This window comes from Lissotriton helveticus, assembly GCF_964261635.1.
Source record: "Lissotriton helveticus chromosome 1_1 unlocalized genomic scaffold, aLisHel1.1 SUPER_1_unloc_51, whole genome shotgun sequence".
In the NCBI taxonomy this organism is placed as follows: domain Eukaryota; kingdom Metazoa; phylum Chordata; class Amphibia; order Caudata; family Salamandridae; genus Lissotriton; species Lissotriton helveticus.
In genome coordinates this window covers 51484-68517 of record NW_027611694.1, presented here as the reverse complement: position 1 = coordinate 68517, position 17034 = coordinate 51484, and the positions used below count along the sequence as shown (strand labels likewise).

General features: G+C 50.3%; 1 protein-coding gene across 1 annotated transcript in view; it reads right to left on the bottom strand.

The window, feature by feature from the left end:
- Positions 1-16678, bottom strand: part of LOC144806177 (uncharacterized) — a 161336-nt gene extending 144658 nt beyond the window's left edge. The window contains exons 1-2 of the mRNA XM_078672599.1: positions 16622-16678; positions 6450-7871 (exon numbers count right to left, since the gene is read on the bottom strand). Coding sequence (XP_078528725.1) covers positions 6450-7871; positions 16622-16678 — 1479 coding nt within the window. The remainder of the gene's footprint in view (positions 1-6449; positions 7872-16621) is intronic.
- Positions 16679-17034: the final 356 nt, after the last annotated feature.

Genomic DNA, 17034 nt, shown 5'->3' with positions numbered 1-17034 from the left:
TCTCTTGGGTTGTGGCTGGTCTATTGTTTCAAGATCCACCACTGGTTCAGGAAGGCACTTCTTAGCCTGAGCCCTTGTCATGGCAAGGACATGCTCTGAAATCCGTAGCATTTCTGCATGAGTCCTGTACTCCACTTCTGACCATGCTGAGCTTTCAAGGTCATTGCCTAACAGACAGTCTACTGGTAGGTCTGCACTCACCACAACTTTCTTTAGGCCATCAACCCCTCCCCAGGAGAAGTTCACAACTGCCACACTATGGGAGGTAGTGGAGTTGCTTGCATTGGTTACTAGGTAGCTCTCTCCTAGTACAATCTGTCCAGGGTCCACAAAGCCAGGGGTCACCATGGTGACACTAGCACATGTGTCCCTGTAAGCTTGAGCCAGTTTCTCATTTATTAAGGGAGTCTGCCTGTATTTGCCCAGGTTAGTGGGGCTTACTGCAGTGGGCAACTCAATGTCCACATCATACAGGAGAACTGCCTGTGTAGGGACTCTGACTAGGCCAGATCCTACTTCAATACCCAGGGTCAACCCAGCTACACCCTTGGACTGTGTTCCACCACTGCTTACTGTACTTGGGGTTGCAGTTGCTTTAGGAGCTGTAGTGGTGGGAACTGGATTTGCCTTGGTGCACTCACTGCCCCAGTGTGAAACTGATTTGCAGGTATTACACCAAGGTGTCTTTGGACCTTTGTTCTTCTTCTTCTTGTTACCATTTTGGGAACCACCCTCCTTACTATTAGTTTGGGGGCCTGAAGACTTCTGGTCTTTTTCTTTATCTTTCTGATTCTGATTACCACCCTTCTGGTCTGTTTTCTTCTGGTCACCACCTTGGTTCTGGGGTTTCTGCTTAATCCTTGTTCTGACCCATTTGTCTGCCTTCTTTCCCAATTCTTGGGGAGAGGTCAGATCAGAGTCAATAAGGTATTGATGCAACAGCTGGTTTGTACAGTTATTAAGGATCTGTTCTCTCATCATAAGATTGTACAATCCTGTATAGTCTGAAACTTTACTTCCCTGTAACCAACCCTCCAAAGCCTTAGTGGCACACTCCACAAAATCAGTCCAGTCTTGAGTCTGTGCTTTCTGGGTGTCTCTGAACAACAACCTGTATTGCTCAGTGGTTAGGCCATACCCTTCAATGAGAGCACTCTTCAAAACAGAGTAGTTTTTGGCATCCTCAGGTCTAACTGTGAGGAGCCTGTCTCTCCCTTTCTCAGAAAAGGAGTACCACAAAATTGCAGCCCACTGGTTCTCAGGAACCTGCTGTACCATGCAGGCTCTCTCAAGAGCAGTCATCCATTTGTGGATGTCATCCCCTTCTTTAAAGGGGGGCACAATCTTGGTCAGGTTTCTATTGTCATAGGCCCTGTCTTTTTCTCTTGGAAAATTGCTGCCACCAGTGACATCTAAGCCACTTAATTTCTGCTCTCTTGCCAAGGCAAGTTTAGCCTGAGCTAAGGTAAGCTTAGCTTGACTCAGGGCTACCTCCTCTCTCTCTATCTGGAGTCTGACAGCCCTCATTCTAGCCCTATGCTCAGCTTTCTGAGAAGCACTCATGCCTCTCTCTGATTCTCTGGAGGCACTAGAAAGATGAGAGTCTCCTGAGGGAGATCTCACTCTTCTGTTGCCTGGGAGAATCACATGTTGGGTTCTGGGGAGGTGCTGGCCCTCTCCATTCCCCAGTAGGTCCAAGTTGGCCTGGCTAAGCCTACCAACTGGAACCTGGCTACCCTGATCCTGTACTTGTGAGTCCCCACCATCTGAGTCCTCATCCAAGTCATCATCATCCTCCACTTCAGGGGGATCAACTACAGGGGGGTTCCCTCCAGTTCCTGTATCTAGGGAAGCTGCTTTTGCCTTCTCTAAGTCATCCTGTTCTAGGATTTCTACCAGGATTAGGCAGGTGGGGCTTCTGCCCCTTTTTAACCCTCTTGCTTTGCACAAGGCAATCAAGTCTCTGCGGGTTAGTTTGTCATATCCAAAAGTTGCCTGGGTAGGGTCAACTGTCACAGGACTAGACCCTGAGGCCTTTCCTGTGTCAGACATGGTTACTAGTGAGGTGTAAGTGGTGCACTTACCTACACTAAGTGTTTTCCTACTGGACCTTGTTAGTGAGTTGTAGTCAGGGGTGTGCTACTCCCTTCAACCTACAACTACTAAGTTCAGTAGAACTTAATATGCTAAGCTTTTGATTTTATATGTACCTAGAGGTACTTGATGTGATCTTTCAATTTGATATAAAGATTGCAATGGTAAAACAACAGCAAGCTCAAATCCGCACCGCTGCTCACCAATGTGAGAAGTTGGCCTGGTAGGGGATGTTTCCAATTCTGGAACCACCTACTACCTGACCAAACAATCCCCTTATGGTGTCTGGTTGTAAGTCAACCTTATTAGACAAGCTATCCTAGGGGTAGCATGGACTAAGCAGCCTAAAGGCTTAACTTAAGAGGTCGTGTTAAGCGAGCTGTTTTACCACATACAATCCTGTAATACCAAATGAAAGGACACCACACAAGTATATATTATAAAAATATATGTGTTTATTACTAAAAACAATCCCCAGTATTCTTTATGAATAAAGGGGCACAAGCGTTAAATCAAAAGCACTGTTTAAACATACAAAGTTGCACAATTATGGATGAGGGCAGGGGGCCACTCAAACCATATACTAAACAAGTGGTATAAGAGAGGCCACTCGAACAGTGGTTAGGCCTAGGGCCTAGGGAATCGCTGGGAGCAGTCAGGACAAGCAATGCTGAAGTCGGGAATGGCCCTCGGGATTCGGGAGATGTGCGGAAAGCGCACGCATGCACCAATGTTAACCAATGGTGCGTAAAAGTCGAATAGTTAAAGTTTAAGGACACTTCCGCTGAACCTAGAGGAACAAAACTTAACACACAGACCCTAGAGGTGTGCACCAGTGTGGGAACACCGGCGGAGCAAAGTTACCTCACCCACAGGAAGTGGGTGCACAGGGTCGAAGTGGCGTCGGGTTTTGACACGCAGGCTCTTGGTGCTTGAAGCTGAAAGGGCTGCAGGCAGGGTGAAGACGAAGTGTCCGGTGGAGTCCAAGGGTGGACTCAAGTTGTAGAGTACCTGAAAGCAGAGGGGACAGAGTCTGGGTCACTCAGCAGTGACCAGGGTGGAACCAGGACGGAACCAGGCAATGTCGGGCGCAATCAGGTGGTCGTCGAGGCGCTTCTCTTCGCTGTCACGTGGGCTCTGGGGCATCTGCGACGTCCAGGAGCAGGTCACGATCTGTCCCACGCAGGCTCTCACCGTCGGTGCAGTCGGCTTCCGGTTTGGAGCAAACAAGCCTTGGTAAGAGCAATCCACGCGGGATTGGAAGATGGCGTCTCACTCGGACCAGGAAGGTCAGAGTCGGGGCTCCCTTTCAGGGGAGCTGGTGTGGATCTGGAGCAACCAGAATCACGAGTCTTCTTTTGTAGTTCGTCGGCACAGGGACCACAAGCCAGCTGGCAAGTGACCGGGCCAACGCGTTGAGCCAAATCGTGCCAAAGGGCCCCACGCAGCACTCGTCGAGTGTGGAGGGCTGAACTTCGGCTCAGGAGTAGCTCAGGGTGGGGGCTTCTCAAACCCCGGTGTACAGCTTCGAGGGTCACTCGTGGGCTGCACGGTCAGCGTCTCGTGGTCACTTCAAGATGGCGTGCCCCACGCTTCCGGTCGCCTCCACGGGTCTCAGCTTTGCAGGGACTGTGGATCGGGCTGTTAGAAGCTGGGCAGGCTTGATCTCGTCGATCTCAGTCGCTCGAGTTCCGGCGGGAACTGCAACTAAGTAGACGTCGAGGGCTGGATGGTGCCTGCTGCTGCAGGGTGGTCACTCCTTGACCACAAGGGAGATTCTTCGGGCTTCCACGTTGAGATGGAGGGCGAAGGGTCCAGAATATCGTTTCAAATGTTTCTTCCAGGAAATCTGATGTGCATTGGCACTGCTCCCACTCTTATTCGAATCTGGTGGGCGTGATTACCTGCTAGGTCCCCTCCTATGGGTGGGACCCAGGAAGTGGGTGGATACACCCCCTTCCTTTGATCCAGGCCGCCCTGGCACGAGGGCTGGAGTGCCCCAGAACCGGTTTGGCCGGATTATGCAAGGGGCAGCCTTGTGCGCCCCAGGCAGTGTCTGGTTTCTTTCAAACCTCCCTGCTACAATACACTATCTCCTGTCTGGAGGGCGGTGACACCCTCCTGTGACAGGAAACCCTTTGTCCAGGACCCCCTTGACTGGGTTTCGGTCAGCTCCAGGGGTCCAGACATTTGTCTGTGGCAGAGGCATCCATTTTGTGGATCTTAAGGCCTTTGGAGAAATCAACCGCATTAAAGTGAAGTAACATGTCTTACCCCTCTAGAGGGGTGGAATGCCATCCCCGTCGCCAGAACTGGCGAGGGGATGGTATTCCAAAGCGTATGACACCTTACACGACATGTTTTGATAAAGCCAAACCAGAGTTGCTAAATAACCGCGAGGATTATAAGGCACTTAATAGTATATGGTATGGCATTATCCTGAAACAGCTTAGGGATTTGTTCCCGACGGCTGCAGACAGGCTCAGCTCATGCTAGAGCTCCATCTCACATAAAAACCATGCACCCAGCCTCCAGGATTGGTGAGGCCTGTCTATAGGAGTGGCTCACAGGTTTACATGTGTCCAGATATAGTTTTAGACATAGGTATACTATATCTAAGCAAGGGGTGTGTACACCACCTTACCCCAGCTGAGTGATCAGCCAGTTGTGTCAATTTAAGAACCAGCCAGGGGTGGCAAAAGATATGCTGCAGCCCCTGGTAGGCCTTAGTGGCTCCTGTGCCCTGTGCACCTATAGTGCATTCTACAGGGGCTGACAAGGAGTCCATTTCCAATTGGTATGTGCCTATAGCACATGTGTCATTAATTTAGTGAGAGAACAGCAGGCTGGGGGTCTGATCAGCAGGCCCACAGCCTCAGTAGTCGAAAACCAGTGAAGCAAAAAGCAAAAATTTGGGGTGACCATAGGATAGCAGACCCTACTCTCCTACAGGTGGTAAACTTATAGTTTACTCCACATTCCTTCCACATTGCTTTTAGATAGCTGGACATAAAATTTGTCCCTCTATCTGATAGTACCTCCTTAGGAAAGCCCACTCTGGAGAAAACTGCAATGAGGGCTTTTGCCACCACAGGTGCTGTGGTGGTCCTTAGGGGAATAGCCTCTGGGTACCTGGTGGCATGATCCACTACCACCAGTATGAATCTGTTCCCAGATGCTGTTTGGGGGTCCATTGGACCCACAATATCAATTCCAACTCTCTCAAAGGGGACCCCCACCACAGGTAGTGGTATTAGGGGGGCCTTTGTTGTGCCACCTGACTTACCACTGGCTTGGCAAGTGACACAGGAGCGACAAAACTCCTTGACATCCTCTGACATGTGAGGCCAGTGAAAGTGTGGAACAAGCCTGTCCCACGTCTTGTTCTGGCCTAAGTGTCCTGCAAGGGGAATATCATGGGCCAAGGTAAGGAGGAATCCCCTAAACTGCAGAGGTATCACCAACCTCCTGGTCATGCCAGGCTTGGGGGTTCTAGCCTCTGAGTAAAGGAGTCCCTCATCCCAATACACAGTATGGGTACCTTGGGCATCCCCAGCAGCCTCAGCAGCAGCCTGCTGTCTGAGGGGTTCAAGGGAAGGGCAATCTAATTGAGCCTGCCTCAGGTCTGCCCTTGAGGGTCCCCCTGTCCCCAGAAACTCAACCTGGTCAGGTTCAAGCTCCTCAGAGACAGTCTCCTCTTGGGCTGCAGAATCAGTTTCCTCTGAAAGCTGATCCTCAACCTGGGGCAAGGTGGAAGGCGAGGCCTTTCCTCTCTTGCTCCTTCTCTTGGGTTGTGGCTGGTCTATTGTCTCAAGATCCACCACTGGTTCAGGAAGGCACTTCTTAGCCTGAGCCCTTGTCATGGCAAGGACATGCTCTGAAATCCCTAGCATTTCTGCATGAGTCCTGTACTCCACTTCTGACCATGCTGAGCTTTCAAGGTCATTGCCTAACAGACAGTCTACTGGTAGGTCTGCACTCACCACAACTTTCTTTAGGCCATCAACCCCTCCCCAGGAGAAGTTCACAACTGCCACACTATGGGAGGTAGTGGAGTTGCTTGCATTGGTTACTAGGTAGCTCTCTCCTAGTACAATCTGTCCAGGGTCCACAAAGCCAGGGGTCACCATGGTGACACTAGCACATGTGTCCCTGTAAGCTTGAGCCAGTTTCTCATTTATTAAGGGAGTCTGCCTGTATTTGCCCAGGTTAGTGGGGCTTACTGCAGTGGGCAACTCAATGTCCACATCATACAGGAGAACTGCCTGTGTAGGGACTCTGACTAGGCCAGATCCTACTTCAATACCCAGGGTCAACCCAGCTACACCCTTGGACTGTGTTCCACCACTGCTTACTGTACTTGGGGTTGCAGTTGCTTTAGGAGCTGTAGTGGTGGGAACTGGATTTGCCTTGGTGCACTCACTGCCCCAGTGTGAAACTGATTTGCAGGTATTGCACCAAGGTGTCTTTGGACCTTTGTTCTTCTTCTTCTTGTTACCAGTTTGGGAACCACCCTCCTTACTATTAGTTTGGGGGCCTGAAGACTTCTGGTCTTTTTCTTTATCTTTCTGATTCTGATTACCACCCTTCTGGTCTGTTTTCTTCTGGTCACCACCTTGGTTCTGGGGTTTCTGCTTAATCCTTGTTCTGACCCATTTGTCTGCCTTCTTTCCCAATTCTTGGGGAGAGGTCAGATCAGAGTCAATAAGGTATTGATGCAACAGCTGGTTTGTACAGTTATTAAGGATCTGTTCTCTCATCATAAGATTGTACAATCCTGTATAGTCTGAAACTTTACTTCCCTGTAACCAACCCTCCAAAGCCTTAGTGGCACACTCCACAAAATCAGTCCAGTCTTGAGTCTGTGCTTTCTGGGTGTCTCTGAACAACAACCTGTATTGCTCAGTGGTTAGGCCATACCCTTCAATGAGAGCACTCTTCAAAACAGAGTAGTTTTTGGCATCCTCAGGTCTAACTGTGAGGAGCCTGTCCCTCCCTTTCTCAGAAAAGGAGTACCACAAAATTGCAGCCCACTGATTCTCAGGAACCTGCTGTACCATGCAGGCTCTCTCAAGAGCAGTCATCCATTTGTGGATGTCATCCCCTTCTTTAAAGGGGGGCACAATTTTGGTCAGGTTTCTATTATCATAGGCCCTGTCTTTTTCTCTTGGAAAATTGCTGCCACCAGTGACATCTAAGCCACTTAATTTCTGCTCTCTTGCCAAGGCAAGTTTAGCTTGAGCTAAGGTAAGCTTAGCTTGACTCAGGGCTACCTCCTCTCTCTCTATCTGGAGTCTGACAGCCCTCATTCTAGCCCTATGCTCAGCTTTCTGAGAAGCACTCATGCCTCTCTCTGATTCTCTGGAGGCACTAGAAAGATGAGAGTCCCCTGAGGGAGATCTCACTCTTCTGTTGCCTGGGGGAATCATATGTTGGGTTCTGGGGAGGTGCTGGCCCTCTCCATTCCCCAGTAGGTCCAAGTTGGCCTGGCTAAGCCTACCAACTGGAACCTGGCTACCCTGATCCTGTACTCCTAAGTCCTCAACATCTGAGTCCTCATCCAAGTCATCATCATCCTCCTCTTCAAGGGGATCAACTGCAGGGGGGTTCCCTCCAGTTCCTGTATCTAGGGAAGCTGCTTTTGCCTTCTCTAAGTCATCCTGTTCTAGGATTTCTACCAGGATTAGGCAGGTGGGGCTTCTGCCCCTTTTTAACCCTCTTGCTTTGCACAAGGCAATCAAGTCTCTGCGGGTTAGTTTGTCATATCCAAAAGTTGCCTGGTGTAGGAAGGTGGCTACCTGACTATAGTTACCCCAGATTTTTTGCCTGTGTTTAGCTGGTTTTTTGACTTAGTTGACCTGGTTCCCTGCTAATCAGGGCCCCAGGCCATCTGCTCTCTCTGTAAAATGGATTCCATGTACCCTAGGTACATACCAATTGGAAATGGACTCCTTGTCAGCCCCTGTAGAATGCACTATAGGTGCACAGGGCACAGGAGCCACTAAGGCCTACCAGGGGCTGCAGCATATCTTTTGCCACCCCTGGCTGGTTCTTAAATTGACACAACTGGCTGATCACTCAGCTGGGGTAAGGTGGTGTACACACCCCTTGCTTAGATATAGTATACCTATGTCTAAACCTATATCTGGACACATGTAAACCTGTGAGCCACTCCTATAGACAGGCCTCACCAATCCTGGAGGCTGGGTGCATGGTTTTTATGTGAGATGGAGCTCTAGCATGAGCTGAGCCTGTCTGCAGCCGTCGGGAACAAATCCCTAAGCTGTTTCAGGATAATGCCATACCATATACTATTAAGTGCCTTATAATCCTCGTGGTTATTTAGCAACTCTGGTTTGGCTTTATCAAAACATGTCGTGTAAGGTGTCATACGCTTTGGAATACCATCCCCTCGCCAGTTCTGGCGACGGGGATGGCATTCCACCCCTCTAGAGGGGTAAGACATGTTACTTCGCTTTAATGCGGTTGATTTCTCCAAAGGCCTTAAGATCCACAAAATGGATGCCTCTGCCACAGACAAATGTCTGGACCCCTGGAGCTGACCGAAACCCAGTCAAGGGGGTCCTGGACAAAGGGTTTCCTGTCACAGGAGGGTGTCACCGCCCTCCAGACAGGAGATAGTGTATTGTAGCAGGGAGGTTTGAAAGAAACCAGACACTGCCTGGGGCGCACAAGGCTGCCCCTTGCATAATCCGGCCAAACCGGTTCTGGGGCACTCCAGCCCTCGTGCCAGGGCGGCCTGGATCAAAGGAAGGGGGTGTATCCACCCACTTCCTGGGTCCCACCCATAGGAGGGGACCTAGCAGGTAATCACGCCCACCAGATTCGAATAAGAGTGGGAGCAGTGCCAATGCACATCAGATTTCCTGGAAGAAACATTTGAAACGATATTCTGGACCCTTCGCCCTCCATCTCAACGTGGAAGCCCGAAGAATCTCCCTTGTGGTCAAGGAGTGACCACCCTGCAGCAGCAGGCACCATCCAGCCCTCGACGTCTACTTAGTTGCAGTTCCCGCCGGAACTCGAGCGACTGAGATCGACGAGATCAAGCCTGCCCAGCTTCTAACAGCCCGATCCACAGTCCCTGCAAAGCTGAGACCCGTGGAGGCGACCGGAAGCGTGGGGCACGCCATCTTGAAGTGACCACGAGACGCTGACCGTGCAGCCCACGAGTGACCCTCGAAGCTGTACACCGGGGTTTGAGAAGCCCCCACCCTGAGCTACTCCTGAGCCGAAGTTCAGCCCTCCACACTCGACGAGTGCTGCGTGGGGCCCTTTGGCACGATTTGGCTCAACGCGTTGGCCCGGTCACTTGCCAGCTGGCTTGTGGTCCCTGTGCCGACGAACTACAAAAGAAGACTCGTGATTCTGGTTGCTCCAGATCCACACCAGCTCCCCTGAAAGGGAGCCCCGACTCTGACCTTCCTGGTCCGAGTGAGACGCCATCTTCCAATCCCGCGTGGATTGCTCTTACCAAGGCTTGTTTGCTCCAAACCGGAAGCCGACTGCACCGACGGTGAGAGCCTGCGTGGGACAGATCGTGACCTGCTCCTGGACGTCGCAGATGCCCCAGAGCCCACGTGACAGCGAAGAGAAGCGCCTCGATGACCACCTGATTGCGCCCGACATTGCCTGGTTCCGTCCTGGTTCCACCCTGGTCACTGCTGAGTGACCCAGACTCTGTCCCCTCTGCTTTCAGGTACTCTACAACTTGAGTCCACCCTTGGACTCCACCGGACACTTCGTCTTCACCCTGCCTGCAGCCCTTTCAGCTTCAAGCACCAAGAGCCTGCGTGTCAAAACCCGACGCCACTTCGACCCTGTGCACCCACTTCCTGTGGGTGAGGTAACTTTGCTCCGCCGGTGTTCCCACACTGGTGCACACCTCTAGGGTCTGTGTGTTAAGTTTTGTTCCTCTAGGTTCAGCGGAAGTGTCCTTAAACTTTAACTATTTGACTTTTACGCACCATTGGTTAACATTGGTGCATGCGTGCGCTTTCCGCACATCTCCCGAATCCCGAGGGCCATTCCCGACTTCAGCATTGCTTGTCCTGACTGCTCCCAGCGATTCCCTAGGCCCTAGGCCTAACCACTGTTCGAGTGGCCTCTCTTATACCACTTGTTTAGTATATGGTTTGAGTGGCCCCCTGCCCTCATCCATAATTGTGCAACTTTGTATGTTTAAACAGTGCTTTTGATTTAACGCTTGTGCCCCTTTATTCATAAAGAATACTGGGGATTGTTTTTAGTAATAAACACATATATTTTTATAATATATACTTGTGTGGTGTCCTTTCATTTGGTATTACAGGATTGTATGTGGTAAAACAGCTCGCTTAACACGACCTCTTAAGTTAAGCCTTTAGGCTGCTTAGTCCATGCTACCACTAGGATAGCTTGTCTAATAAGGTTGACTTACAACCAGACACCATAAGGGGATTGTTTGGTCAGGTAGTAGGTGGTTCCAGAATTGGAAACATCCCCTACCAGGCCAACTTCTCACATTGGTGAGCAGCGGTGCGGATTTGAGCTTGCTGTTGTTTTACCATTGCAATCTTTATATCAAATTGAAAGATCACATCAAGTACCTCTAGGTACATATAAAATCAAAAGCTTAGCATATTAAGTTCTACTGAACTTAGTAGTTGTAGGTTGAAGGGAGTAGCACACCCCTGACTACAACTCACTAGCAAGGTCCAGTAGGAAAACACTTAGTGTAGGTAAGTGCACCACTTACACCTCACTAGTAACCATGTCCGACACAGGAAAGGCCTCAGGGTCTAGTCCTGTGACAGTTGACCCTACCCAGGCAACTTCTGGATATGACAAACTAACCCGCAGAGACTTGATTGTCTTGTGCAAAGCAAGAGGGTTAAAAAGGGGCAGAAGCCCCACCTGCCTGACCCTGATAGAACTCCTAGAACAGGATGACTTAGAGAGGGCAAAAGCAGCTTCCCTAGATACAGGAACTGGAGGGAACCCCCCTGCAGTTGATCCCCCTGAAGAGGAGGATGATGATGACTTGGATGAGGACTCAGATGCTGGGGACTTAGAAGTACAGGATCAGGGTAGCCAGGTTCCAGTTGGTAGGCTTAGCCAGGCCAACTTGGACCTACTGGGGAATGGAGAGGGCCAGCACCTCCCCAGAACCCAACATATGATTCCCCCAGGCAACAGAAGAGTGAGATCTCCCTCAGGAGACTCTCATCTTTCTAGTGCCTCCAGAGAATCACAGAGAAGCATGGGTGCTTCTCAAAAGCTAGAACATAGGGCCAGAATGAGGGCTGTCAAACTCCAGATAGAGAGGGAGGAGGTAGCCTTGGCTCAAGCTAAACTTGCCTTGGCAAGAGAGCAGAAATTGTGTGGCTTAGATGCCACTGGTGGCAGCAATATTCCTAAAGAGAAACCCAGGTCCTATGATAGTAGAAACCTGACAAAGATTGTGCCCCCCTTCAAAGAAGGGGATGACATCCACAAATGGATGACTGCTCTTGAGAGAGCCTGCATGGTACAGCAGGTTCCTGAGGAACAGTGGGCAGCAATCTTATGGTACTCCTTTTCAGAGAAAGGGAGGGACAAGCTCCTCACTGTCAGACATGAGGATGCAAACAATTACAAAGTCCTGAAGAGTGTTCTGATAGATGGGTTTGGCTTAACCACTGAACAGTACAGGTTCAAGTTCAGAGACACCCAGAAGACACAGACTCAGGACTGGACTGATTTTGTAGATTGTGCTACTAAGGCTCTGGAGGGTTGGCTACATGGCAGCAAAGTACATGACTTTACAGGATTGTATAATTTGATTATGAGGGAGCAGATCCTAAGTAATTGTCAGAACCAGCTCTTACACCAGCACCTGGTAGACTCTGATCTGACCTCTCCCCAAGAATTGGGAAAGAAGGCAGACAAATGGGTCAGAACCAGGATTAGGCCTAAGAATCAGGACAGTAACCAGAAGAAGGAGTCTACCAAGCCTCAAGATAAGGGTGGGGATAAAAGTAAAGAAAAGACTTCCCCAGGGCCCCAAAACTCCAAGGATGGGGGTGGGTCCCAAGACACTTCTTCAACTGAGAAAAAACCCTATTGTTATCCCTGTAAACAGGTGGGGCATTACAAAACAGACAGCTGTTGTCCCAAGAATAACAATAAAGAAAATATACCTCCAAAGCCAGCTTCAACACCTCCTGTTACTGTCAGCAGTAATCCCCCAGGAAGTGGAAGCACACCCAGGAATCTGGGTGGGTTTACTTTTGGAAATCAGGTGGACCCTGGCCTATCCAGGTCCCCATCACCCAATGATCTTGTTTATGAGGCTGGCATGGGGTTTGCCAACTTCTCTGCTTGCCCAAATACTTTGAGCAAGTATAGACAAGAACCCATCATCAATGGTTTAAGAGTTGAAGCTTTTAGAGACACAGGGGCTAGCATCACCATGGTGGCTGATGGCATAGTCCCCTCTAAGCAACTTTTACCTGGTGCCACATACCAGGTAATAAACATTGATGGCATCCAAACAAATCATCCCATGGCAGTAGTAAGTCTCAGCTGGGGAGGTGTCACTGGCCCAAAGAGAGTGGCAGTGTCCCCAAACTTGCCTGTAGACTGTCTACTGGGTAATGATTTAGAAATCTCAGCCTGGGCTGGGGTTGAACAGGAAATCCATTCTAGAATGGTAAATTCCAATGGAAAGGTTAGTGGGGCTGTAATGGCTACAGCCCCAATTCAAGATGTCCCTCCTGAAAAGGTTGGTAGGGCGGAGATACTCCCTGCCCCATCTTTAGCAAAAGCTCTTCCTGAACAGAATAGCAAAGCTGTTATGATAACAGCAGAAACCCAAACTGAGTCTCCTCCTGAAAAGGTTGGTGGGGCTGTGATGGCCACAGCCCAAACTCAAACTGACACGTGTGTTGTGAAACCTGAAATGATGGATAACTCCACACAAACTGAGAGCATGGAGGAGGAAGAGAAATCTCCCCCTCACCAGACTTTAGGACAGGATCAGCCTCCTCAGGGAACTGATCTTACCCCTGATGAAGGAACTGCCCCAGAGGTGGTTGGGCCTAGCCTGACAGAACCTCTGATGTCAGTGGACCCTTCTCAGGTGGGACCCAGTCTGGAGCAGGTAACCTGCCCCTCTCTCCCTTGCCTTAGCCAGCCCAGGGCTGCAGAGGACAAGAAGGACAGTGAGACCCAGAGGGCCCCCTGTCAAATAAAGCACCCCCATCAAAAGATTAGGTGCACCAAAACTAGTAGCCCTAGTAAGGTGAAAACTTTAAAAACTCCTGAGGGAGCCCCCTTAAAAACAGTTAGGGACCTCCCCCAGATGGATTCTGTTGGGCACAGCCAAACCTGGGACCCAAAGGGCCCAAACCTGAACTGTCCCTCCAGCAAGCCAAACAGAGGGGCCCAGCCTCCAGCTTTAGGTAGCCAGAGGTTGACCCTGAGAGCACAGTGCAACTCAGTTAAAGAAAGAAAGGCACACATGGTGGAAGATAATTGGAGGAAGCTAAGCCCTAAATTAGTAGAGCCTCACTTCAATACTCCATATCCAAACCAGCCTTTAACTTTGCATAAACACACCCAAGGTAGTGATTCCCTATGGTGGAGACCCTCTAATACCCAAAGGGTGAGGGACTGCTTAGTGGACCATGAGACAGGGGGTACCCATGCTAGTGCAGGTACTTCCTTATATGGCCACTCAGGCAATATAGGCTTACCTGGCCAAGGATAGCCTTATCTCCTTTCGTTTGGGGGGGGGTTATGTAGGAAGGTGGCTACCTGACTATAGTTACCCCAGATTTTTTGCCTGTGTTTAGCTGGTTTTTTGACTTAGTTGACCTGGTTCCCTGCTAATCAGGGCCCCAGGCCATCTGCTCTCTCTGTAAAATGGATTCCATGTACCCTAGGTACATACCAATTGGAAATGGACTCCTTGTCAGCCCCTGTAGAATGCACTATAGGTGCACAGGGCACAGGAGCCACTAAGGCCTACCAGGGGCTGCAGCATATCTTTTGCCACCCCTGGCTGGTTCTTAAATTGACACAACTGGCTGATCACTCAGCTGGGGTAAGGTGGTGTACACACCCCTTGCTTAGATATAGTATACCTATGTCTAAACCTATATCTGGACACATGTAAACCTGTGAGCCACTCCTATAGACAGGCCTCACCAATCCTGGAGGCTGGGTGCATGGTTTTTATGTGAGATGGAGCTCTAGCATGAGCTGAGCCTGTCTGCAGCCGTCGGGAACAAATCCCTAAGCTGTTTCAGGATAATGCCATACCATATACTATTAAGTGCCTTATAATCCTCGTGGTTATTTAGCAACTCTGGTTTGGCTTTATCAAAACATGTCGTGTAAGGTGTCATACGCTTTGGAATACCATCCCCTCGCCAGTTCTGGCGACGGGGATGGCATTCCACCCCTCTAGAGGGGTAAGACATGTTACTTCGCTTTAATGCGGTTGATTTCTCCAAAGGCCTTAAGATCCACAAAATGGATGCCTCTGCCACAGACAAATGTCTGGACCCCTGGAGCTGACCGAAACCCAGTCAAGGGGGTCCTGGACAAAGGGTTTCCTGTCACAGGAGGGTGTCACCGCCCTCCAGACAGGAGATAGTGTATTGTAGCAGGGAGGTTTGAAAGAAACCAGACACTGCCTGGGGCGCACAAGGCTGCCCCTTGCATAATCCGGCCAAACCGGTTCTGGGGCACTCCAGCCCTCGTGCCAGGGCGGCCTGGATCAAAGGAAGGGGGTGTATCCACCCACTTCCTGGGTCCCACCCATAGGAGGGGACCTAGCAGGTAATCACGCCCACCAGATTCGAATAAGAGTGGGAGCAGTGCCAATGCACATCAGATTTCCTGGAAGAAACATTTGAAACGATATTCTGGACCCTTCGCCCTCCATCTCAACGTGGAAGCCCGAAGAATCTCCCTTGTGGTCAAGGAGTGACCACCCTGCAGCAGCAGGCACCATCCAGCCCTCGACGTCTACTTAGTTGCAGTTCCCGCCGGAACTCGAGCGACTGAGATCGACGAGATCAAGCCTGCCCAGCTTCTAACAGCCCGATCCACAGTCCCTGCAAAGCTGAGACCCGTGGAGGCGACCGGAAGCGTGGGGCACGCCATCTTGAAGTGACCACGAGACGCTGACCGTGCAGCCCACGAGTGACCCTCGAAGCTGTACACCGGGGTTTGAGAAGCCCCCACCCTGAGCTACTCCTGAGCCGAAGTTCAGCCCTCCACACTCGACGAGTGCTGCGTGGGGCCCTTTGGCACGATTTGGCTCAACGCGTTGGCCCGGTCACTTGCCAGCTGGCTTGTGGTCCCTGTGCCGACGAACTACAAAAGAAGACTCGTGATTCTGGTTGCTCCAGATCCACACCAGCTCCCCTGAAAGGGAGCCCCGACTCTGACCTTCCTGGTCCGAGTGAGACGCCATCTTCCAATCCCGCGTGGATTGCTCTTACCAAGGCTTGTTTGCTCCAAACCGGAAGCCGACTGCACCGACGGTGAGAGCCTGCGTGGGACAGATCGTGACCTGCTCCTGGACGTCGCAGATGCCCCAGAGCCCACGTGACAGCGAAGAGAAGCGCCTCGACGACCACCTGATTGCGCCCGACATTGCCTGGTTCCGTCCTGGTTCCACCCTGGTCACTGCTGAGTGACCCAGACTCTGTCCCCTCTGCTTTCAGGTACTCTACAACTTGAGTCCACCCTTGGACTCCACCGGACACTTCGTCTTCACCCTGCCTGCAGCCCTTTCAGCTTCAAGCACCAAGAGCCTGCGTGTCAAAACCCGACGCCACTTCGACCCTGTGCACCCACTTCCTGTGGGTGAGGTAACTTTGCTCCGCCGGTGTTCCCACACTGGTGCACACCTCTAGGGTCTGTGTGTTAAGTTTTGTTCCTCTAGGTTCAGCGGAAGTGTCCTTAAACTTTAACTATTTGACTTTTACGCACCATTGGTTAACATTGGTGCATGCGTGCGCTTTCCGCACATCTCCCGAATCCCGAGGGCCATTCCCGACTTCAGCATTGCTTGTCCTGACTGCTCCCAGCGATTCCCTAGGCCCTAGGCCTAACCACTGTTCGAGTGGCCTCTCTTATACCACTTGTTTAGTATATGGTTTGAGTGGCCCCCTGCCCTCATCCATAATTGTGCAACTTTGTATGTTTAAACAGTGCTTTTGATTTAACGCTTGTGCCCCTTTATTCATAAAGAATACTGGGGATTGTTTTTAGTAATAAACACATATATTTTTATAATATATACTTGTGTGGTGTCCTTTCATTTGGTATTACAGGATTGTATGTGGTAAAACAGCTCGCTTAACACGACCTCTTAAGTTAAGCCTTTAGGCTGCTTAGTCCATGCTACCACTAGGATAGCTTGTCTAATAAGGTTGACTTACAACCAGACACCATAAGGGGATTGTTTGGTCAGGTAGTAGGTGGTTCCAGAATTGGAAACATCCCCTACCAGGCCAACTTCTCACACCTGGGTAGGGTCAACTGTCACAGGACTAGACCCTGAGGCCTTTCCTGTGTCAGACATGGTTACTAGTGAGGTGTAAGTGGTGCACTTACCTACACTAAGTGTTTTCCTACTGGACCTTGCTAGTGAGTTGTAGTCAGGGGTGTGCTACTCCCTTCAACCTACAACTACTAAGTTCAGTAGAACTTAATATGCTAAGCTTTTGATTTTATATGTACCTAGAGGTACTTGATGTGATCTTTCAATTTGATATAAAGATTGCAATGGTAAAACAACAGCAAGCTCAAATCCCACCGCTGCCACCAATGTGAGAAGTTGGCCTGGTAGGGGATGTTTCCAATTCTGGAACCACCTACTACCTGACCAAACAATCCCTTATGGTGTCTGGTTGTAAGTCAACCTTATTAGACAAGCTA